This window comes from Argiope bruennichi, chromosome X2, assembly GCF_947563725.1.
Source record: "Argiope bruennichi chromosome X2, qqArgBrue1.1, whole genome shotgun sequence".
Taxonomy (NCBI): Eukaryota; Metazoa; Arthropoda; class Arachnida; order Araneae; family Araneidae; genus Argiope; species Argiope bruennichi.
The window spans coordinates 50,066,971-50,093,384 of NC_079163.1; the positions used below are offsets into that span (position 1 = coordinate 50,066,971).

The 26,414-nt window shown below is 27.6% G+C and overlaps 2 protein-coding genes across 2 annotated transcripts in view; one reads left to right on the top strand and one right to left on the bottom strand.

Annotated features, from left to right (window-relative positions):
- Positions 1-9,309, top strand: part of LOC129960203 (galactose-3-O-sulfotransferase 4-like) — an 87,835-nt gene extending 78,526 nt beyond the window's left edge. Inside the window, exons 2-3 of the mRNA XM_056073432.1 lie at positions 4,666-5,047; positions 8,479-9,309. Of these exons, the coding sequence (XP_055929407.1) occupies positions 4,666-5,047; positions 8,479-9,309 (1,213 nt within the window). The remainder of the gene's footprint in view (positions 1-4,665; positions 5,048-8,478) is intronic.
- LOC129960204 (sialomucin core protein 24-like) lies at positions 4,546-26,414 on the bottom strand. Its single transcript, XM_056073433.1, has 4 exons — positions 26,251-26,414; positions 21,442-21,522; positions 16,191-16,250; positions 4,546-9,992 (listed from the first exon to the last, which is right to left on the bottom strand). The coding sequence occupies exons 1-4, from the start codon at positions 26,327-26,329 to the stop codon at positions 9,697-9,699; spliced, it is 516 nt and encodes a 171-aa protein (XP_055929408.1). The 5' UTR covers positions 26,330-26,414; the 3' UTR covers positions 4,546-9,696.

Sequence of the window (26,414 nt, forward strand, 5' to 3'; positions counted from 1 at the left end):
AATAAAGCTAATAGTGAAAAAACGGTTATGTCAAATTGTAAAATTGACATATGGGTGCCAAATGAATTGGCGGAGTGAAATGGATTCATCTTTAAACTACATGGCAACAATGATTCAGGTTCTAAGCGCAAAGATGACTCTTCTACTAGCACAAAAACTAGTTTAATCTAAGAAAGAATATTTCTTTTATTTGGATAGACTGGAAGTGAACCATTTATTATGAACTATTATTAGAAAAAATGAACATTAATTCGGAGATTGTTCACAAATTAGTGAATTAGTAGTCAGAAGAATTACCACTAATGAATCAGTAGCTGTCTGAATTACTTAGCAAAGAATGCTTTGTATTCTATAAAAATAATGTTCGTCAACCTGTGCTTTGGCCGCCGGAGGCAGATATTTACATTTTGAGTAGGATGTTTTATCCTATCTCCCGCTACTTATTTACCTAGCTTCAAAATAGCTTAGATAATAAGAATATAGCTTTCTTGGAAGGTATGTAAAACCACGTGTATCAGTTTTGTTGTCAGAAGTCTGTGAATATCTACGGACACGGAAATATGAAGCCACTGAAAAGACAAAGACAGAACATTGAACAGAACACGCTAACGCATTCTATCTTATAAACTGACAACCAGGGTGTTCCTAAATTCCTCTGTGTCGGCCGATACATATACAAGGAGTAAGAATAGCATGATACGGACTGCATCAAATTATTATTGTAAAAATACTTGTAAAACAAATCTGAAGGTCTAAATATTTGTGCTCATTTCAAAATTCTCTTCTGTACTCCGTTCTATACTTTAACAACTTCGTAATTAGTTCTGACCTTAGTTAATGAGTTGGTATATGCGCCTTTCGTATTGTCTGGTCATCAGGTAGTGTTGCTGTAAATACGACAGCTGTTTTAGGATAAAATTAAGTCAATGCGCCAACAAAATCCTTATGAATATAAATTCATGTCATGGAAGAAGAGAAAAAGCAGGAGTTAGTATAAAAATGTGGATATTAGTGATTTATTTGTTTCGAAATCAGAAGACATGAAAGTTATAAAAGAATAACTCCATTTCAAGTACAGAATAAATTTATATTTCGATATAAATTATTCGAATAATTAGTGATCAACAATCATAAATAAAACAATTTGGATCTATAAGAAATATTTAATTAGATTAGAATATATTATATACGCATGAATGTATTTTTAAAAAGTACTATTGATTTAGATAAAGTATTCTAATTCTATTGTATATATATTCCAAATGATGACATGGTTCTTCCATAAACCTATAAGCTCATTTAATTCATTTCTTAATTAATTATAATATGTAATAAAAACCCTTTCGTTTTTATTACATATTATAATTTATTTCCTTCAAGTATTTTTTTTTTAAATTTCAAGTAGCCCTTACATACGTAAAATTCAAAATTATCTACTATTGCACAGAATATATAGGTAAAGTACAAACAATTATTAAAACATTTTAGTATAATTAAATGTATATTTATTTATTACAATAAAATTATAATAAAATCAATCATTTATGTATTTCGTTGATATTACTTTTTTATTATTTCCATGTACAGATGATTATATAATACAGCTATAAAAACTAATTAATAATTAGGTGCATTTATAAATCATCATTCCCGACGCAGAATTGACAGTCGATTAAGAAAAGCATTGTTCATAACGGAAGTTTGAAAATTATTCGAATCTTCCAACTGACATATAGAAGGGGGGGGGGGGTGAAGCATTTAATATCTTATCCACTTCAAGGATATGAATATCATCGATTGAATTCGAAATCACAGAAAAGTGAAGATATCTAAAAGCAGCTAATTTATATATCAGTTTTCTGTGCCGTTTGTGAACTCCTATTTAAGCTTCGGATTATCATTGATCTTATTAATTTTCATAAGAAACGATATAGGAAGTTTGCATTTATATTTTATTAAAATTGATTATTGAATTTGTTACATAATAGCTTTAATAAAAAAAAAATTAAGTAGTAAAAAGTTGTTTTTTTTTGGGGGGGGGGAGAAATGACTTGAAAAATAGCAAACGCTTTCGGTATGTTATCGAAGATTTCATTTCTCAAAATTTTAGTACTAGGAGTAAAAAACAGCAATTAAGAAAACTTTTTCTAATGAAGAATCCAATATAATCGTTAATTGAACTAAAATGTTTTAAAATTATGAGCAATAGATGGCAGCACTACATGATATAGATATCACAAACGAATAACGGCGAACGAAATATTTACCAAATTTTGCTAATTTTCGCCGTTAACAAGCGGGAAAGGAGAAATTCGATGGGGGAAAACTTTCCACAATTATAAAGATACATAGCAGATTAGACTTCTTATTGACGAGCAATTGCAACAGATAACCAGTTGATTTTAGTAAAGCTAGAACATGAGTATTCGAAGTCACTAGCCGAAAAAAAGTTCATGCATTTTTTATTATGCGTTCTGCCATATTCATACACTCCTAGCCAAATATAAAAACATTTGATTAAAAAAAAACCCCATTATCTAAATTAAACAAAAACAAGTTTGAATACCATTAATTTGTATTTTAAACATTAATATTTTAAATATAATTATATATTTACAATCCCAGTTCAATGCATATTACAATTCAATATTTATAATAAAAAGGGGAGAGTCCGATGAAGAAATGATTGCTTTGTAAGATGGATGAGCTGCCCATTTTTGAGGCACTTGCATTTGATCATTAACGATCCTGATTGCAAGCTAATTTCAGAGGTTGAATTATATGGTAGCTTCAGGTTTCCAATAAATATATTTGGTCGCAATCTTTGTTATGCCTGAATGGGTGAAAGCAAAATAATTGACATAAAATGTTAAAATCAAATTTAATGTTAACTTTTTCTTTAATTAAAACCATATAGAAACCGTTGAAATTTTAGAATATTTTCAGGATAAGATTATTTGTTCCGCTTTGTGAATTCGTACTTGGACAATTTTTTGGCGACTTTTTCTTTTTTTTGACAAAATGAATCTTTCTAAACATAAGGGCCATATTGATTTCAAATTTTTATAAGCATTCCCTAATGGATGAAAAATACCTAACTGGCAGGTTAAAAATGTCACAAAACTTAAATAGTTTATTTTTAATTTATTCGTGACCTACTTAAACTATTTTAAAGTTCGTAGGTTAATTTTATAAGTCTTTTTAAACTTTTTATGTTAAACTGCCCCACTCAAATCAATAACCTTTTATTTAAACGCGAAGAACCGATGTTCCAATTTGATGTGAAAACCGAGTGCATTATTTCTGAATTTCTGCCCACATCACACTTACTTATTTTAAAACAAAACATGTCATAAACATGTTACATAGTTTGAATAGTGTGTCATGATTTCTAATAAAATGCTATCCTTTCCGAAAGAAGATTTCATGCAATGTTCGAAATTTATTACTTCCCAGATAATTCTACAAATCTTGGTGGAAATAGAAAGTATTCTTAGTTTCAAAGCTTATTTGTTTTGATACATCTATACATAAAGCTTTCAAAGTCGCAAGGTTATTTCAATTGACCAGTAGGGAAATTGAATGTCGCCTGAACATGCATACAGCCTTAAAAAAATTTTTTTGCATGCGCATTTAATGCAATCGCTCAATTATTTATAAATCCAGCGACTAAAAAACTCATGCGATACTAATTCTGAAAAACTTTAGATAATGCATGTTGACTTATTAAACTGAACAAAGAATTTAGATAATTTTATAACTTTTTAAAACCATTTTTAAACCCCTCCATTTCTAGTAGTTAGGAGGGATTGGATAGTTGTAGTAAAATCCACAAATTAAACATGCCATTTGGAATGAATACTTTTAAAATAATGTACAATCTAACAAACTTTTCTAAGCATACATTAATCATAACCGAGGGAAAAAAATAATGTCAATTAAGAAGAGTGCTGCTAAAATGAAGATTTCGACAAATGATTTTCACAAAGCTCAAAACATGAATTTTTGACATTTTATACACATCTCACAGAAGAAAGTAATACTTTTTCATTAGTCATTTTTATTATTTAATTTGAATTGTTTATAAAGTTGGAATTTTGTAATTGAATGTTCCCTCACTTCTTATTGCGATAGTTTGAACACTTATATGTTCTTGATGATAATGCACTATTTTAAAACTTCCAGCACTTTATCACCAGTTAATCATTAATTAAATACAACTGATAAAAAAATTTATTATTCAGTACACTAAAAATACTTGCTGAAAAGGTACTCTTTTTTTTTGTAGAGATACAAGGGGAAAAATGACAACTATTTCTCTATTTTCATGAAGGTTAGAGCAACGAACATGAAATTTGATTCCACAGTTTGAAATGTTTTTTCAAACATTAAAAAAAAAAATGCAATTGTAAACTGTTAAATTATCAATAGAAATGTTTAACTTATAAATAAATTCATATCATTTTTAATACAATGAATTAAAATCGCACTATTTTCTTACATAATTATCTAATTCTTGAGAGGGAAAAATGCACCTGAAACAAATTTCTTGAAGTTGGCTTTTATTTTATAAACATTTTTACAAAATATATATTTGTTATTTTACATTCACTAAATGTTGACCTTCTCTGTAAATTCATGATATATTCCATATTTACTTTTCAGATGGTCACAATCACTAACGGCTGTTTCTTCAGCAAGAATAATCCCATGTATGCCAAGGCATAATATTGTATTCTTAAAAACACACAAGTGTGCTAGTACGTCAGTTCAAAACATATTAATGCGATATGCGCATCAAAGAAATCTAACCATTGTTGTACCAGTATTTCCAAAGAACCATTATTTCTCTTTGACACGACCATTTCGAAAAGAAATGGTTGCTGGTGCACCATGGGAAAATCTTGGTTATAACATCCTTTGCCACCATATGGTATTCAACAAAGCTGTCATTGAAAAAGTAATGCCAAAGGATTCAGTTTACATTTCCATCGTACGGAACCCAGTGAGCTTGTTTGAATCTCTGTATGAATATGATGAATTACAGGTAAGGTTTTTGTTATTCAAAGCAACTATTTTGACTATAAAGTTAAAAAGAATGTATTTTCCCCTTCCCTGTTTTTAGAATAGAACATAACACTTAATAATGATTGTGGATAATTTACACAAACAGCTATAATTTCTGCATCACAAGACATTGAGCACATTTATATCACACTGAAATCTCTAAGCTAATAACAAATAATTGACTTTAAATCTTAATAAATCTTTGAAGACAAAATAAATAAAGAACACTGTATGTTTGTAAATATCGAAGTTACATTGTAAGTACATTGGACATTAAAAATAATAAAGCTTCATTCATTAATATATAACATAAAACAACACATTTAAAAAAATACAGTTGGCTTGCTAACATAAATAATAGAGCATTCACAAAAAGGAAGACAAAACCTTTGTCCATGAAAACTTGGCAACTAAATTTAATTATCTACCATAGAAAAAAAGAACAACTTTCTTTCTACTACTTTATAAATTCTCCCAGCTGTTTAACATTAACGATCAGCATCAACATGATCTCACAATATGTTGGTTTCAACAATATCTACAAGTTTATTAGTAAAATTAAATCAAAGGTATTCAGTGTTTGAGTTTCCTCGTCAACATGGTGCATAGTAAGTGGATGCTTATTAAAAGACACAGCTCAGTGTTGGAAGCTAGTCAATATAATTCCGTGGCAGAAACTGGGTCTCATTATGCATGGTCAATGTTACTAATTATTATCTGTACTGATCAAGGCCAGGTTCAAATATGGGCTGTTTGTTATGATTACTATAAGTGTTTAACAGTTTCTGCCTTTTGATAGAAAATAAATAATTCGAAAGTAAAACAAAAACAGTTCCTTTTTAAGCACTAGAATATCAATACGATAATATATTTTTAAAAAGGAGACATGATTTCAGCAAATGAGCATTCCAATTCACCAGATCCAAAAATGAACTGCTGCAACAACTTAGATTTCATTATTTTTAATGATACTCATCAAAAGAAAGATTTTACTTCTAAATTTAAGCTTATTTTGGTAAGCAAGTTATGAAGGCTTATTTTGTTTCTTTATTACGAAGACAACTGACTTCAGCAAGTTTCTAAATTCACACCTACTTTCAAATGGTTTCTTGCCTCTATTTCAAAAATCCACCCGAATGTTTCAACTATTTAAAAAATAATACAATTATATGAAATGAAACAAATTATAGCTTGCACTGTAAATTTCAATAATCTGTTGCAAACTGGATGCTCAATTTCAAGATTATTATTTATTTTGGCTAATATTTACATTTTTAAATGCATCCTTTCTTTCCAAAGGATTAAAAAAATATTTAAACATAAAATTAAATAAAGATTATAAAGTAAATTTAAAATTTCTAGAACAAAATAAAGTTGAGTGCATAAATTCAGAAAAAGGAGAATTGTAAATTTTTACTCAACATATAATAACTATCAATATAGGGTGACAGAAAATGCACCAAAACTTTATTTACAGAAACCAATCCTAAGTATTTAATATGTACTTACATGAGTTTTGTAATAAAATATCATGCAATTTAGTCACCAATTTATTAAAGCATCACAATTAAAAATGCCATTAACTGTCTTAATCAGTTAAAGGAGAAGGGATGGAAAACACTGCATTTAATCAATTCAAGCAAATCTACTGTATTTCTTTTAATAATGAATAAACATTCAATTAAAAAACATACCTTGTATACAGGGGGAAAATACATGCATGCTCTGACAAAAGAAAAAAAAATGACTGAATAACAAGTAATTTCGAGCAAACAATTGTTATAGCCTTAGCATTCATCCATTCAAAATAATGCTTATACTTAAGAGTAAACAAGTCATACATTTAAGTACAAGTATAATTTTGAACATTTCAAATATATATATTCAAGCTAATGTCCTCTGTATAAGAAAACATATTTATAGCATTTGCAGAAAAAGATAAAAACAACATAGCAGAAACTAAAATAAAATAAATACTTATATATAAAGAAAGCATGTCTTCTTGCAATAAACTGCTTATTTCTGATGTATAAAATAATTATGGGCAGTTTGAAGCAATTCATACAATCATAAAACACACAACAATAAAATATTTTGGACAGAGACTTGCAACAAATATACTATTCATCTCAATATTCCGGAAATTTGAGTATTTTTATATTGCTTTAAGTGAGGGGAAAAACACCATCACAGTTTAAACACAACTGTTAGATTTTTATGTAAGTTTTAAATTAACACTTTGCTAAAAAAAAAAAAAAGCTTTGAAGATTTTAGCATCTTTTCTCAGTTACTAATGCCAATAAAAGTAGAAATAGGTTTAATTACAAAATTTCTCCTACATTCAAATAACAAGACACAAATTTTTCTCTATCTTAATTATATTTATATGATACATTTATAGCTTTAAGAAGTTGAATTATAATATCTAGTTTCAAAATAAAGTTTCTTTCAACTTAGAATATAAAGCTTAGAATTTTTAATGAAAACTGAACAAAATTTTAAATAACATGCGAAATTAATATATACACGTTTGTATTTTTCTAGGTATACAGAATATGAATTCTAAAAACAATACAAATGCACAAAGAAAGTAAAATAAGTTATATTTATAAATTAAAAATTTAAAGCTCTACAGACACTGAAAGTACACACAATTTTATACAATTGGAAACGCAAATAATGCAGCAATAAATTACACATTTCAGTCAACACTACAAACTATGTAAACATCTTTAAAATCCCTGGCACACTTTGAAGGTTAAGGAAAATTTTCCCTTTCATTACTAAACAAAAGCTTTTTGTTATATTCTATTAAAAATTACAGCTTTTAACATTAGACATTGATAATGTGCAAAGAATTCAGAAATTTCATGTAAAATTCATTTATGCATTAATTTAATAATTAAAATTTGTGATCATACACAAAAAATGATAAAGCTAAAAATATTGAAATGTTCTGAAATTTAAATAAGAAAGGAAAAGTTTATCACAAAGGATTACATATTTTAAACTGATAGCATGTGATAATAAAACTAATTCAATAAAATGGAGAGAATGCATAAAGAATTAAAGACTGATAACCTTAACTCTTTATTATAAATTTCAAAATGTGTCACAAGATTTTGAAGATCTTCTAAGTTTTTTAATGGAACATTCATACCAATACTGAAAGTAAAATAATCACAATAGATTTTAGAAGGAATCCGTTCAACAGCAATTTTAACAAAATATTTTGTTGAAAAGTACTTTAAAAGTAAAAAATTGAAATGCATTACACAATGAATTTTTTATTTAGTCTAATAAATATTAAGACAATCAAAATATATCAAAATCTGAACAAAAGTCATTACTTCAGTTAAAAACTGTGAAATCTTATTAAGATATTTTAAAAATACTTTTTATTCATTACAGGATTTCTATCATATGGATATAGAAGAATATGCAAAAGGAACAAAAAACTCATCAATTGTAATGAAGCTAAGAAACCGATCAAACGGCATGGGCAGAAATCAGATGTTGTTTGATTTTGGAGTTCACCCTTCTTTTTTCAATAATCGTGCAATGATAATGAAAGCTATAGAAAACATTGAAATGAATTTTGATTTTATTATGGTGGCTGAATATTTTGATGAATCAGTTGTCTTGCTTAGACATATACTTTGCTGGGAATTAGATGATGTTGTAAGCCTCACAATAAATGCACGTATGGGAAACTACAAAAGAAATCTTTCCGAAGAAGCTATAAAAAATTTAGAAGATTGGAACTGGGGTGACAAAATGCTTTATGATTACTTCTTAGCAAAATTTCAAAAAACTGTAGATGAATTTGGAAGAAAACGGCTGAAAACTGAAGTAGAGGAGCTCCGAAAAAGAAGAAACGAGTGGTTTGAATATTGCATCCAACAGAAAGTTGAAGCAAAAAATTTAACTTCATACAACATATGGAGCAATAAAGTAGCTGGATACGTACTTAAACCAAATATAAACAATATAACTTGTGAAGATTTAGTGAAGCCTGAAAAGTACTTCACATCTGAAATAAGACAGCATCAACTCATACGAAGCCTTCTTAAAGGAGCAACTTTTCCTAATTATGGACCAATGTCTTTCAGACGATTGATTGATTTAAAATTTTTGAAAGGACAGGAGCATATAATAGCAAGAAATATGTTAACAAATCAATATAAATTCAGAAGAAAAAAATTTTCTCTCGTTAAGAACGAAGCAATAGTAAAAAAATAAATTCATTCAGTACAAAATAAATATAAAAAAAAAAAGATTTACATTGAATTTTATTTCATATCGGCATATAACAAAAATCAATACAAAATTAAATATACTTATATGTAAAATATGAAGAAAATTTTTTCACAGAACGAATAACAAAAATGGAATGTTTTAAACCATCTTAAAGCTGCCAAAGTACATAATTAAGTAGCACTCTTATAATTTTTATAATGGCAGCATTAAAAAATGACACAACAATAGTGCTTGAGAATTAAACGTCATAAAAATAAGTCACGAAACACTTTAGATAAAGAATGTCTGATGACAAACACTTTTTTTTCCTTGTATGTTTTCAGAAATATTGACAAATGATATGTTTGAAACCACACTCTTTACTAGAAATTATAATGTGTGATAATTTCGTTCAGTCCTAGCTTTATAAAATTTAAAGCTGACATAGATAATAGCCAAAAGACCCAAAGCAAGAACTATTCCCCCAATAAAACTAGGAGCATCAAAATGACGGCCGGTAGTAGCTGGGGTTGTTCTTGTTGTCACAGTTGTGTCAGAAACTGTGGTGGTCGGCTGAGAAGTGGTGGTAGGTGTTGTGGTAGTTGAAGATGTGGTAGAAGGAGTAGTAGTAGTTGTAGTAACAGAGATGCTGGCGCTCGAAGTAGTATTAGTTTCAGTTACACCACCTAAAATTTAAATGTTCCAGTTAAATTATTTTTTGAAATAAACTTAAAGAATTACTCAAACATTCAGTACTGTTATGTAAGAATTTGAAATCATTCCCAAGAATACATGTAAAAATACCTTCTTTTTCACAGAGTATCTAGATACTTTCCACTTCATACATTACACTATGCACATAGATTTATAACAAGTATTTAAAGTTTCATTTCTCAAGAGAGAAAATCGACCGGAAAGGAATGGAATTTATTATCCATGATCTAAATTTTATTTTTATATCACAAATTAAAAGTGAGAAAACAAACACAGTACCTGAAAATGAGCTATTCGCAATTTTGTCAAATTATGCACGGTACATTTCGTTATAAGATAATTAGTAAGAATTAAGACAAAACTAAACATAAGTTATGTGCCAAAACTATTATAAATAAATAAAACTTTGCCAGATAATTCTGCAAAGTCACCCAGAAAAAGCTTTAAAAGCAAATTATTATAACATACAACATGTATTTAGGAGCCCTTAATCGATTTGGAATCGGATGAATATGAAAATTAAATCCCACAGGATATTTCTTTCAATAATCTAATACTTCCATAAAGGTAGAATTATTTTAAATTTGAGTGCACTTCTTTTGTGCAATAAGTTATATAGATGAAAACTGTCTCTAAAAATTTTCTAATTTGTATATAAAAGATGAAAAATTAAAAAATAAAATGTGAGGAAATAATAAATTCATGAAGCATGCTATACAATAACAAACTGAATAATCTATGCAGAGAAATAATCTGATATATAGAATTCATAAGCCTCTTTTTTATTAATATAAATTTATAATCAGTTATAGAAAGCATATATCAACTATGAAGTATCAAAGCATATGAAAATCATTCAAATATAAATAACATTTGTACAACAGACAATTTATTTTTTATATATTAGCAAGTGCAATATTAATCGAAATTAACGTTGAATGTAAAAAAGTGCACAAAAATGTCACCTAAGTATCACAGCAGAATAAAAAAAAAAAAAAAAAAAAAAAAAAAAAAAAAAACCCACTATCTTTTATTACAAACTTTCTTTTGTTTCTATTTGATAATTTATGTTTTTGTCTCATATCATAAGGCTTCACAAATCTTTAGAATTTCAATTTAAATCTGATACAAATGACATTCAGTGAACTTCTAAAATCAGAAATATTACAATGATGGCAGGTAATGAGATAAACCATATTATAAAAAAAAACAACAACCCTGATATTTATCTTGAAGTCTGCTTTAATAAATATTAAACAGGCAAAACAACTATATTTTACATTAAGAATCTTTCAGTTTGCTGAGCTTGTATATAAACTCCAGTTTTACAATGAAAGCATGAAAAGTTTTGATTGGAGTTATGATATCAGTTTTCTGAATTTGGAAAAGGCATTGTAAAGTAAATTGCTATTAATGAAAACAGATAAATCACTTGATGCTCATTATTTCATTCCAGTGATTCCTTTAATACAGCATCAGCTATAAGCAAGTCTTTTTTCTTTTAAGAACATTAATAAAGCATACAATAACAACTATTTCGTCTCATTTAAAATTATAGATCACAATTTTGAACTGAAGATGATAAATTTATTCAGCAATCTAATATTTACGAAAATGGCTACAAAAAATTATCAAAATACTCAGTTAAAACGAAAGATTTCGCGTGAACTTTAATATAATTAAAAAACATTATTTTGTCATTTTCAATTGAAACATCAGAACTTATATGGCACAGGCCTGGAAAAAAAAAGCCTGAATTTCATAAAATAACAAATTGTGCGAAATATACGCACCAAGAAGAAAAATATGAAACAAAGAGTAAAATTATAAAAAAAGATTGAGATAGTAAAAATACTGCAAAATATTACATAAAAGAAAATTAATAGAACTTCCAAATGATAAAATTTTGATTAAAGAAACACTAAAATTCGTGTTTTTGAGGAAATGTATCATATCTGAAATTTATAAGAAACATTTCGTGAGTCAGACATTTCAAATGATAAACAAGACACCTAGCCATGTTTCATTTTATATTTATTAATGTTAAAATTTTAACGATTAGATTAGAAGATAGAAATTATCTAATTCAGAAAAATTGATTAATAAAACAACTGTGAAGTGTGAGAGAGAAACAATGTATTAAACAGAAAAATAAAGTAGCCCCCGACTTTCTTCAGTCATATGTGATTAAACAAACTATATACTTGTTAGATTTTACAGAAGTAAATCTACAGGTTTATGTAGGCTTATTCGTAACACCTTAACCAATTATTTTAAATGAATGGAAGGCTAATGAAATTACACTAAGTTTATAATTGAAAAGTAGCAGCATAAAATACATGTACATTCCAGCATAAATATTTTTTGAACATTAAAAATAAAATGCTTGCAGCAAACTATAACATGCTAAGAAGAATATATATATATATATATATATATATATATATATATATATATATCCACACACATTTTAAAAACAGATAAGAAACTCTACATTTAATTAATGACCTAATAAACAATTGATGCATATATATGATATAAAATACAAAATTATCTCCACTACAAGATTCAAGAGCAAAGAATTTTCTTTATAGTATTTTACTGATAATTTAAAAAATAAATGAGTTTCAACTTTTGATATACGAGTATACGAGTCACAAATTTGAGGGAGAATTAAACCTGGAATAAAAATGAAAAAAAAAAAAAAAAAAAAAAAAAAGTTAAAATTATTAAACTAGAATAATAGAATCAAAAACAGACGAAAAATTAAAATTTTCCATTTAATAGCCATAATAACAAAATTAGTAATACAGTAAAAGATTGTATTTTGGTCATATAGTCTATTTAGTTAATGGAATTTCATTTTATCTTACAAAATATGAAAAAAGGGAAGAAACTCAAATTCTACATGAGTTTGACCTTTAATTATTTCCATTTAAATCTAACATAAATTGCAAATAGGATCATAACCCTGTATTTAAAACAAACTTTGAAAGCTATAGTCTAAACTTCTGAAATATAAATGAAAAAATAATAAATATTTTAAATTATTTAGGAACACATTAAACTGTCTCAATTAAATTCTATTACTGTAAAATATTTAAACTTATTTCAATAAAACCAAAGACACCCAAAATTTATTTTGTACAAATGCAAATCCAAACTCAAGACTAATTTCATTCATGAGAAACATACTCTATTTTAAATCCATTCTAAAAGAGTTATCAAAACAAATAAAGCCTCACAATGTAAATCTGAGAAGCAAGCAGATTTTGACAGCACTGCCTGCATTAAAGATTTTTTAATAGATTTCTAATTATACTTATGTGAAAAGTTAAAAACACCATATATATTTACGATGGTGCTGCCATATAAAGAAATAGCAGCTGAATGCCCCATTATTAGATAATTAATTATGAAATGAATAAAAATATTTATAAGATTGCATGGATATTTCAAATTCATCTATAAATACAAGCATTCATGTATTTGTTATATACATGATAGGAGGAGAAATGATTTCTTCCTAAATATTTAGAGAGGATCTAGATTAATCAAACTTTTAACAAACATAATTTTTTTAAAAAAATTACTTACCATTAGAAAGTTACCTATACCAAATATTATCCAAACAATGTTAAAAAGAAAGGAATCTTGATCACCTTCTTAATTTATTATAACCTTTGAGGAGATAGTTGAAAAGAAAATAACATAGCAAAATGACACTATACTTATCACAAAGTATATGTATGCAACATGTTTCAGCAAAAGCATCTTACTACACAAGTGTGTGTGCACACACACACTATAGAAATTTTATTCAAAATTGAAAATAATTTTTAAGGATGGCTAATTACAAAATACAGCTTTCTACTTTACAAGTGGATTAATGAAAAATATATAAGCTTCAGATTAAAACTGTACGAAACCTAGTTTCCTGTTCATCCAGCTTGTTCAACATCAATGAAACCATGATAAACTGAAAATTGTGACAAGTAAAATTTTATAAAATATTTTTATAATAATTTGCATTATTAACACACTCACAGACAGTTAGGTAATAACCATAATTTGCAAATATGTGAATTAATTGCGCCAAACAATGGCAATACCCATCAATAAAAAAAATTTGCAATTTTTTTTTTCATTATCACACCCACTAGGAGAATGCTTTTTAAATATTTGGAAAGAAAATACACTTTAAGAAAGAAAGAAAAGACACTTTAAGACAGAAGATAATATAAGACTGCTAGTTCTATCCACATTTTCAAACTGTCTGTGAATGTGTTAATAAACTTATTATTCCAATATAAAATTATAATAGCGAAAAAACTAAATTCCCAATTATCTTAAAAATTGAGTGATACAGTTATTGCCGATAAATGAATTCTGCAGATAATTAAAAAATCAACAAAAAAAATCAACACAAAATTTGATTTTTTGTTTATTTAATAAACAAAATATTAATCGACCAGCATATGCTTTTTTATAAACAAGAAAAAAAAATCATTACTTAATTAACAGCCAATGTTTGTACTTACAAGCTGCTGTTTTTTTTAACAAAAAAAGTAATTTGTTTTTGTTTTCTGGTATTAAAACACTTCCTTTTCCATAGTGATTAAAATTCTTCATAGTATTTTGGAATTAACAACCACAGATAATCTGCAAAACAGACAATCTAGAAAGTACTAAACTCTCTCTCTCTATATATATATATATAAATATATATTTGCGTGTGTGTGTACTATACAGTTTATGCATATATATTGATTAAAGTAAAGAACCACTTTTGGGGGAGAAAATTAAGAAGGTTTATTTCTATGCAATCATATAAACATATGGCATATGAAAATATCTCAAACACTTGAAATTTCGAGGCAATCTTACCAAATCCTTAAAAAGGGAAATGTTTAGCTCTCAAATTATTAAAATAGTCCTCGATCTCAAAAACAAACAATCTCCCAAGAGTACACCAAGTATTATTTATTGGATTCAGATCAGATGATGATGTAGGCCACTCCAAACTGCCAATAACCTGTTTCAAAAGTTTCAACACAAACTTTGTAATAATGAATACTGAAATTCATTAAGAGGATAATACAATCAATGAATCTAACAATAACAAAACAAAAGATAAAATGATCTCATCCCTGTATCTTGCACCCAGCAAATTGTCATTTCAGATGATATACAAGTATATGTTGGCCTATACATATTCCTTTCTAAATCACCAGGTCAAAGAGTCAATTTTACATACATAAAATACCTAAAAAAAAATGGCATAAAATTGGGATTATAATACACTCGCTCCACATTAAGACAAATGGTTATTTGGCTCCAAACAGGATTTTATCTCGTTTGTGAGGATAACAAGAAGCTATTGTGTGATACCTTAAACCTTTTCATTTGCCTAACTTTATGAAGTTTTATTGTTAAGGAAATAAAAACGATACATGTCCATATTAATTCTACTCATTAAAGCAATTTCCTTCAGTTTGAGTAAAATGTATTGCTCTGTAGCCTCTTTACAGAAAAGTGTTATTTCTCATTCTGTTTTGATGAATGCCAAAGATTTTCAGCTTGTCTTGTTATGCTTGAACAATCTCGACCTGATCTACATTAATATTTTCAGCAGTTTAGAATCAGTAAATAAATTATATTTGAAAACATACCAAAGGAATTTGCCACCTTTGTTTGTGCCATGCCCCTTTCAAATTGATTAACAGTTCACCAAGCTATTAATTCAAGTAAACCTAGACACTGATAAATTGCTTAAAATTGTTCAGCAAGAAGTAACACAACATTGCTAAAGTTGTGCAATGTGAACATCATGATCTTGTAGACTCAGTTCACTGGTGGCTTACTGAATTCTGAAAATTAGGCATTTTGAGGTGATTGATGCTGTTTTATATAAAGAATCTTCTTTTTCCAAAGTCTTTGAAACAATATATGAAAATTAAATAAATTTAAATTAGGTACTATATGTTGTATGAGACTATGTTATGAAAATAGAATGATCCTTGTAATTTAAAATTTTCAAAGTGACAATGAATTGATACCTTTCAGCAAAGCAATTAGAATAAGGATGTTCAGTGAGAATAAGATTACCACATAATACTTTTACAATTTACATAAAAATAGTATTGTAAAGATGCACTTCTTATACTTACAGCCTATGACATTGTTTTTAAAATCTGTACATTCATGAGCAGCACTGCAACACTTTGCACCTATTAAAAGAAAATTACATAATATATATCAAGAAATTGCAATGATTAACGAAATTTTTAAAAGATATTTACAAATAGGTTGTGTCTAAAACTGAAAAGTGTCATAAAAAGGCTATTGCTAATTCTATAAATTATGTAAATTGAAGCTTAAACATAAAGAAACATCTCAATGTATTGAAACCTTAATATAAGGGGAAATGCCATTAGTATTAAATAAGAATATTAAAATATTAAATTAGACCCTAAATCTATCGTGCTTTGCATGGTCAAAATTTATAAAGTTAATTTTTTTAAAATTGTTTCTTAAAAAAAAACAAAAAAAACTATATTTTAAAGCATTTAAATTAAAAGTGGACTATTTTATTTCGAAATTTTTTAAATATTTGTACGATGATGAACCAAATGTTTTAAAATTTATGCAGAGAAAGAAAAGAATATTTAGAATCTGCCTAGGGAGTTACAATAAGTAAATTTATCCCATTTAAAAATAAAATCAAAAGCAGTACCAGATCTGTCAATGTTATGCTAACAAGAAAAGGCTGTATTATAACATTTAACTCTCTCATTCTTAAGATTATTTGAATTTAAGTGTTCAGAATTGGAAGAATCAAAATTTGATTATAAATTTGGAAGTAAATTCTGAATTTGTCTTTAAGAATAATTTTCTACCCCCTTCAAAAACAACAACAACAGCCTATTCTCATTAGGGCTTGATATATATACATATATATAATGAAAAACATTTTTTAAGCAGATTCGCGGCCGAGAGGAGGAAGACATGTTTGAATTCTTAAACTTGATTTCCGGGATTCATAGTTTATGCACAAGAAGCAATGCGGAAATACAAATGATGCGTTCACAAATGATACAAGAGCAAAAGAGAGAAAGAGATAGAAGTTTTTCCCTCAGTGATTTTATAATGAAATTTTAATAAAGAATTCTTTGAGACACGGAGATGCAGAAAAGGGAAATATAGGTATGTTTTAAAAGAATTTGCTAACATAACAAATTTCTATCCTTTCACTCTGAGTGTGAGAACTTACTAATTAAAGTAGTTTTACAAAGTTCGCGTAGAATTAATTGATTAAAAAAGGTGGAACTGATAGGATCAGGAAATATAACATTTTAGAATGAAGTAAATATGGGTTAAATTAAGATAAAAATTTGGAAATTAATTAGATTTAAATTGGATTTTAAAATATCATTACAATTTCCCCCCACCACAAGACGTGGAAGTCCATCAGGGACCCTTTGACACACAATTCTACTTTACAATGGTGCCCGAGTATGAGGCTAAAATTTAAATGTATTTTAAAAGAGATACCTAAGTTTCCACTACTTTTACATTAACATAAAAATTCATTTCAATAAGGAAATTATATATAAGCATATAACTGTGAAAATATTATAATAAACTTAAATAATCAACAATAGCAGCAAAATAATAATAAAATGTGTAAGGTGAAAATAGTTTTTTGCTGGAACTCGGCCGATTGTCTCTATTTGGCGAGGAATGTCTCTAGGTAATGCTTACACACAGGGTCCTTTAATAGTAGAAGGCTCACCAAAATTATCGATTTGGACATAAAATAATGGAATAGTAAATTGAACTCGTACAATAATATAATATCAACATAGTTTTGATTTTATATAAAATACTTGAATATGAAAATAATAAGCATGAGATTCAAAATACTCTTATTATATATATTAATACTGAAACAAATGGCATAAAAATATTTGTCCCACTAGTTAGCCAATTAGTGGGTAACACTAAATGGCCTAAAAATTAGGATATCAAGAAGGGGAATGTAATTCTTATTCTCATTCTAATCCCATTCAGGAATATTTGTTTCCAAAGAGGAGAGGTTTGGGAGGTTGACACTATACCCACATCTCAATAAGACTGCTATGTTTGAATATATGTGTGATGATACCTATCACAACAAAACATCACCATGAAGAAAAAGAAAAATCTAACTGTTATGAGCAAAAACAATGGGCTAACCCAAGTTGTGTTTTATGTGGGGAAAAAAAAAAAAAAAAAAAAAAAAAGGATTTTTTTAAAATTTAAATTATTATTCATGATTTAATTTTAATTTTTCTGGTGGGTAATAGGTTATTAATTTTGACATATTGTCAATATCAGTAGCTTTGTTTGTAAGCACATTTGGTTTAGTTATTTCAAAATTTACATCTGAAAGTTTAGTTACTATTTCATATAAATCTGAAAAAAAAAAAAAAAAAAAAAAACTTGGGGATAATTTTTAACTAAGGTATTAGAAATATAAAAATACTAAGAATTATATTTGCAAAGATAATATGCAGACCTAAATCATCAAAAATAATAACAATATATTAATAAATTAAACGCTACAGTGCACAGATGTATTCCAGACATTATTCTGTAAAGACTCACTTAATTTGTTGAAGATAGTTTTTGATATACTGGATTACATAATTCTTAAATATTGTGAAATTTGACTCAACAATATTACTAAATTAGAAATGAAATATTAAATAAAATACCAATATAATTGAGATTTCATACAAAAACTTGCGAACGAATGTAATAAACACAAGATTCAAAATACTCTTATAATAAAAATTTGTTATTAAATAAATAATATTAAAAATATTCGAGTAATTGAAAAAAACCCATTTGTATTTGGAAACTTGGAAGTATTTTAACACAACTGATACCAGAAGATAACTTAATTACATTCAGGGATGTAAAGAAATTTCCCTTGAGGTATTTACTAACTTATTCTGATTATCATGTGTCATCAGGAAATATTAGAATCTTGGATCATTATTTCACTTCATTTACAAGATTTGTATACATACTAAAACATGAAATATTCTGACACAATAGATAACATAGGATAATTTAAATTACAATCAGAGGTGCAGAAAAATTTCTTCTGAGGTATTTACTAATTTTCTCTGACTATCACTTTTATTTATTTTACCTTAAAACCTTAATTTCTAATAATCTAATTTATTTGGGTAATTCATCTTTCATTTGTTTACCCCGGAACTTATGATGGGGATTTTTTTAGAACACTGGATTGTAGAACAAAACATTTAACTTTAGCATGGAGGAAAGCGATTATTATTATTTTGGTGAGAATGAAACACATAAATGACATCTCAGAAATCTAGATGGGTCATTTGGAACTGACAAGGAGCACATACAAGGAATGAAGGAATGCAATGAGAAATGGACACTGGAGTACAGATAGCATAGGGTATTCAATTGGCGGAATGGTCCGGATCCGAAGGCAGCGAAGAACTTAAGCCTCAGAAAACGGCATGGCCGGTTAGCTGAGATGAAAACAGTTGGCGTTGAAACTGTTGCATATTCATTTTGCTTGCCCCTTTAATAATTTTAATTCTTTTAATAATTTGAAATTTTGACACAGATGACTATCTTGTCAACTGATTATAATGTAGAACATATTTTTTAAGCAAATTCATGGCCAAGAAGAGAAGACACTTTTGAATTTTTAAACTCGATTTATTCCATTCCGGATGGCATAATTTATGTACAAGAAGTGATGATGAAACTGATGTCTATTCTCGCTCCTGTCAATAGAAGAGCAAAAGAAATGAGTTTTTTTACGAAATGAAATTTTAATAGGGATTTCTTTGACATGTAGATTTAGGAAAGGGAAATATATGTGTATCTTTTAAAAGAATTTGTTAAGCATGACAGATTTTTATCCTTTCAACTGGAGTGTGAAAACTTGCTGATTAAAGAAATTTTACAAAGCTCATGTAGGATTAATTAAATAAAAAAGGTGGAATTGGATCAAGAAATAAGATAACATTTTAGAATGAAGTTAATATGTGTTAATTAAGATAAAAATTTGGAAATTAATTAGGATTTATATTGGATTTTAAAATACCATTACACACACACATAACAGAAGACCTGGCTTAGCTGATGGCTACTAAACAAATGTATACTCGGATATCATTTAAGAATTCTGAGAAAATTACTCTGCAACACAAAACCATGTATGTGAGCATCTTTAAAGAGCAATGCATGTGTCTTGAGCAACCAATCACACTAAACGAAAAAGAAATTTTGCAGTAATAGTAAAGCGTTTTTGGTGATTGTGGCAATTTTGTTGAACAGGTGTTTGAGGCCTATTAGTTTTGAAAGAATTAAGCTCCTCATCACACCTACTGAACAATCTGTAGCATTGAGGTAATCTGCCAATTTAAAATGTATTTACTTATAAATTAAATGTGTTGACTTTTTAAATAAAATATTTTTTCACAATAAATGCAGGATTCCCCCTCCCCAACACACACTGGAAATATACGTCATTGCAGAACATTTCTTTAACACTTTCGCAAAAGAATGAATGATTAATAAATTGGTTTTGGAATTATAAACTCAAATGAAAGCTTTTATGAATGATCTTTGTACCATTATTTATTCAAAAATAAATTAAGAATAAAAAAGAAAAGGCAAAAATCAATTCCTTAGTATTGTTCTTTTAGCATTTGCAAAATATTACAACAAATCACCAACCATCAACATAATAAAGCACAGAATGATCTCAAAAAATATAATAAATAAATGAAAGTTTTTTTTCATATATGCTTTCAGTGTTGTATTATAATAAAAATCTAAGCACATTCAAATTACTAATAGAGATTTTTTAAAAATATTTCAATAAAATTAGTAATACAACAAAGACAGCTTTGGTAAAATGAATATTTCAACAGTTATTTATTTAACTTGATTTATTTTTGCATAAATTCAGGGAGACAATTTCTTTAAAATGGACTAAATTTTTTTTTTTTGTTCATTGGCTATTATTAAAAAAGGTTTAAATAACGACAAAATAAATTTGTGTGCCAATCAAAACATCTACAAGCGTTAAACAAACAACAAGTTTATATAAAAAACCTAGGTAGTAAATATTTCAAAAGAAAATTTCACACATTCTTATGCAAATTCAACTATGTATTTTATAATTTACTATTTCACCAGACACATTACATTAATTTACAAATTCTGTCTGAAATATGGTTAGCTTATAAATTCTTTAAAGATGAAACTACATAACAAATTCATCAAACAATATGTAAATAAGAGTGCTACAACAAAACTACTATCACTATTATAAAAGTACGTCTCTAGATATAAATCAAGATATTTAGCTCAACATACCATTTAGATTTGGACAAAAAATTTCTCCTCCTCCTCCCTTAATGCATTCTTCACAAGTTTTATTCAAACAGCCAGGCTCATCTAAAAGAATAGAGTTTTACAAAGTAAATTATTTGAACTGGTACTAGAAACAAGAATAAAAGTTCTCTTTTTAAAAACAACTAATAAAGAAAATCAAAATAAATTACTCCATTGAATAAGACAAAAAAAAAAAATTAAGTCCCAGAATTTAACAGTCATGCATGGTATTAAGGAGCATAGAAAAACCAAACATTCTCGAGAATATTTTGAAAATAGACTTGGGACTGACACAAGTACTACTCTTACTATTTTATGTCATCCAATTTTAAAAAATGGCTTTGCCAATTTCCCATCGATTATTGCATATTCTCCACCAACCTCCAGAAACTTGAGAATCCTTAAGCTCTTCACATATCATAATTGGTTTATGTAACTTAAAACCCCTAATATATGTAGCACTAGCAAAACAATCAAACTTAAAAGCAACAGCTCTTACAATGAAGCTGGTATATAACTTTGAACTTCAGAGACTGTGAATAACATTCATTGGAACAATGCATCAAACACTCTGAAGGAAAGCCATTTAATTTCATAACTAGTTTTGGTTCTCGAAGCAAGGTATATCTACTTAAGCTTTGTCTACAGTAGAAATCATTGATAGTATTTCAAGTGAAGCTACCTTTATTTATAACAATGGTAGCAAAAACATTTGGTCTTCATTTAACAACAGAAATTTTGTAAAGACTCCAAGGTGAAGAGTAAAATGTAAGGATAAATAATTCAGACTTCTGTTCAGTCTTCAGAAATATGTTTATTCCTTATATGTTTATTAGCTTTATTACATCACTTTTTTAAAAAACAAACAAACATCTAACTATTTTCTAACAATTGCAGCTCTATATAATATTAACTAATTAGAACAATGTGGATTATAACATAGAGACACTAAATAAACTTAATCAATTATCTCTTTTTAATGAGAAATTTATAAGAATACCCTCTTGCATAAACCTCCAAGAAAGTGATGTTGCTGTTAATTTGGAAAAAGAGGATACTGAGGAATCTTTACCAAGTAGTCAAACACAGAAATTTTTTCATCTTTATATCTATATGTAAAAGTTATGATAAGAAGAAATGAATCATTCTCCCTGCAAACTTTTCGTATAGTGGCAATTATTAAAAGTAAATTCCTTGGTCTTTAGAGCAACAGATTTGTATAGGCAACTTTGTTTATTTCAGTAGACATCTGAGAAGCCTTATATTTAATTAATGTTATAAGTTTTTTTATTATTTGTCTTTAAAGTCAATATAATCAAATCTCCCCAGCAAACATTCTAAAATGCTTCAGGTTTTTTTTTAATAATGATTTGTTCTCAGCACCTTTTATGGTTAGCAGCTTTGATCTAGTACAGGGATGGAGAACCACCGGCATGCATGCCATTGATGGCACGGGGCACAGTATTTTGAGCACACTGCCAATCAAAACGGCTTGCATTTTAGTTCAAAATAACAAAGTTCAATATGAAGTATTACAAACAAACACGAGTGTTCCCATTCCATTTAAAAAAGGACACAGATATTTGTATGACTGTTAAAAATTCGCTTGCTGAGGAAGAAAGTGATTTGAAAAGAATTATTTCTATAATTGATAGGGCAATAAAAAAAAAAAGTTTCATTAATTTATTTCAAACAGACAAAAAAAAAAAAAATGTTTTCATTGGTTTATCCAAACAGACATAGGGCTTGAACTACATTGCATTATTCACCAACAAGCCTTGTGTTCTAAGAGTGGTTTAATATCTCTTGATAATATAATCGCGTTAGTCACAAAAACAGTCAACCTCATATCATCGAAGTCTTTAAATAAGCGAAAGTTTGAGGCTTTGTTGGATGAAGTCATCTCGGTGCATAATGGCTTACTCATGTATAAAAATGTTCACTGCTTAAGCCGCGGGAACGTACTTCATAGATTTGTTGACTGCTTGGAAGAAATCGGACTGTTTCTGCAAAATGTGGGGGAAATTTAACAATACCCACAGTTGTTGGATCATATGTGGCTCTCAAAATTGATGTTGTTTACAGACATGTGCTAACATTTCAATGAATTGAACATAAAGCATCAAGGCATAAATAAAACAATTATAATCATGATGAATCTCATTCGCACTTTTAACACTGGATTGCACGTTTTAGGAATGATATTATTAAAGAAACTACAAGTACTTCCTAAATTTGAAAATATATATATATCAAAGATTTAGATGTACATGAGAAACCAGAAGAAGAAAAAGTTATTGAAAAATTTATTTCCGTAATTGATTTGTCAATCCAGGAATTTTCAGCCAGATTTTCTCAGTTCAAAGAATTATTGGAAACGCTCAAATTTATTATGTACCCTAATGTGATTTCATTTGATAAACTGAACTTGCCCAATTCGATGAGTTGAAAATTGATTTCCAGTCTAATTCAATATGGATTCAAAAATTTATTGAAACAAGGAAAAAGTTGGAATTGATTGAAACAGAAAGATTAACAAGCAATATAAGTAAAAATGCCAGTAATGAAATTTTGGAAATACGGAATTCAATTCCAGACACATTTAACTGTTTTGAGAAGCTGGCTCATGCTATTTTAACCATATTTTCATTTACTTATGCCTGTGAGTCATTACTTTCAGAGATGAATAACATTAAAGACTCTCTTAGAAACTGCTCAGCAGATAACACTAATTCAGCATGCATTCTGCCAAATGAACAACTTGCAATCCTAATATAAGTTATTTGTCATCTAATCTGCAACAAAAGAAGTCACACTAATGTTACTTTAATTTGAATTACATGTATAACTAAAGCCTTTACTACTATAAAGTTCAAAATGTATTTTTTTCGTAGTAAAAAAAAGAATTTTGTGTTGTTAGTATTTAGTTTTAGTATTTTCCCAATAGTCACAAGTCAAAATTATTTGACGGCTCACCTATACCTCATTAAACATTCCTTTAAAAAAAAATATGGCATGTTGACCCATAAAGGTTTGCCACTCCTGATCTAGTAGATCTAGCCTAGCTTGAGCTGGAAATCATAACTAGGTAACTTTTATTAAAAAACAGAAAGATAGAGTATAGCAACTAAAGGGAATAAACCAATTTATAAAAAAGGGAATACTTAACTTATTATAGCATTTGATGTGATGAAACTTTCGAACAATTAAAAGAAGAGAGGAATAATTTTAAATAATAATACTATCAATATTAAATACGACATTTTCATAAAAATTATCTAATAATTTTTTATAGAATTTTTTTATATTACAGTAAAAAAAAGGGTCTTCTGATTGCTGCTCTAGCAGTGACATTTCTGCTAGTTCTGATGATATTGCATGAAAGTTGCTTTTTACTAGTTTCTAGAATGCTATTATAACCCAATAAATGGCATTAAAGATTTAAGTATTATAGTTTTTTTTCTTTTTTTATCAAAAATTAGGAACATACAGTATGGTTACTAAAGGCTATACTTCATCTCCAATAAATTTGACTAATTTATTGCAGATGACTAATTTGACATTAGTCAACATATTTGACTAATGTTAAATTAGATCTTCAGTACTTGTATTATCTGATTTATGCAGTAAAAAAGGCAAGCTGTTTATTATTAATGCAAATCTTTAAAGATACTATTTGTTATAAAAAATTCAATGCTCATATTGTAATACCAAATTTTTTTCAGATTTATAAACTTTCAACACCTTCTACAATCACAGAATAGTCTTAAAAAATTACATGAATTTACTTGATACATGAATTACAATATTACACTTTGTAAATTAAACCATGGACATTTACAGAAAGAGAAATACAATTTCTTTCAAAGAACATATAATATAAAAAAACAAACAATTTAATTTAAATTATTCATTATAAAATACAACTGTTGGGAGCTGTAGCTCCTTCCACAAATATCCATATTTGCATTAATGAATAGAATCAACAATTAAATATTTCATGGGAAAGCAAGCTTTATGCAATATACAGAAAGCAAGAAATACAAATAAAACCCAATATCATATATATTACCCTTCACTCAACTGCTGAAAATAATGATTTTCTTAAATTAATAGAATGTCGCAACATCAAGAGAAACATTTTTTGCTAGTATTACCAGATCATAAACATGAAGGTCAAAAACACAACTCTATACATAACTGAAATCGCTCATATGCTTTTTGCAAAACTTTTATGAAAATCAAAGCATGATAATGACATTTTATATATTTATTCATTTAAACTGATAACAAAAATTATATTTACAAACCTACAAAAATTATATTTTAATTTCACAGAAAAATAACAATTTATAAATAAAACAAGCAGTCTGTAAACAAAGATATAAGAAATGCCAAAATATAACGGCGTAAAAGCGAATCTTCCTGAAATACTCACTAAAATGCATTAAAAAAATCAACTCTGAATTAACAATTGTTTCATGCATGCATATCATGCAAGTAAACAAGATCAGTCACGATTATATCAACACATACTGGGAAATAAACATTAGAAAAATTTTCACGCCATTCATTCATAATAAAAAATATGGCATTTTATGCAATTTTATTTTAATCTTCATACGAAAAAATAATTTTATAATGCAAAAAAATTGCAACAAACTAAATATCATATATAAAGTTTTTAATTTAATTCTCAAATGGATGGTATTTAAATTCTTAGTATGATACTTCAAGAAATTGATCTTTGACACTTTAAGAATTCACAAGGAAAGAAAAACTTCTGCTTACTGTTGTTTTCAGGCAGAATACCCGCATCAATAATAATATTGCAGCTTGCAATAAGTAGAATAAGCGTATATATAAACATGATTAACGTATTTTCTCATACGAGCTAGTTAGCACAACAACAACAAGCTTACAAGCAGTCACGTTACTTGCTATGATAAACACAT

Bases quoted from the DNA above. Each gene is read 5' to 3' on its own strand.
- LOC129960204 (XM_056073433.1), bottom strand. From the start codon at position 26,329: ATGTTTATATATACGCTTATTCTACTTATTGCAAGCTGCAATATTATT. The intron at 16,251-21,441 runs GTATGTTGAGCT...TTCTTTTAATAG, and splicing joins TTTTTGTCCAAATCTAAATG to GTGCAAAGTGTTGCAGTGCT. The intron at 9,993-16,190 runs GTAAGTATAAGA...TTTAAATTTTAG, and splicing joins TAAAAACAATGTCATAGGCT to GTGGTGTAACTGAAACTAAT.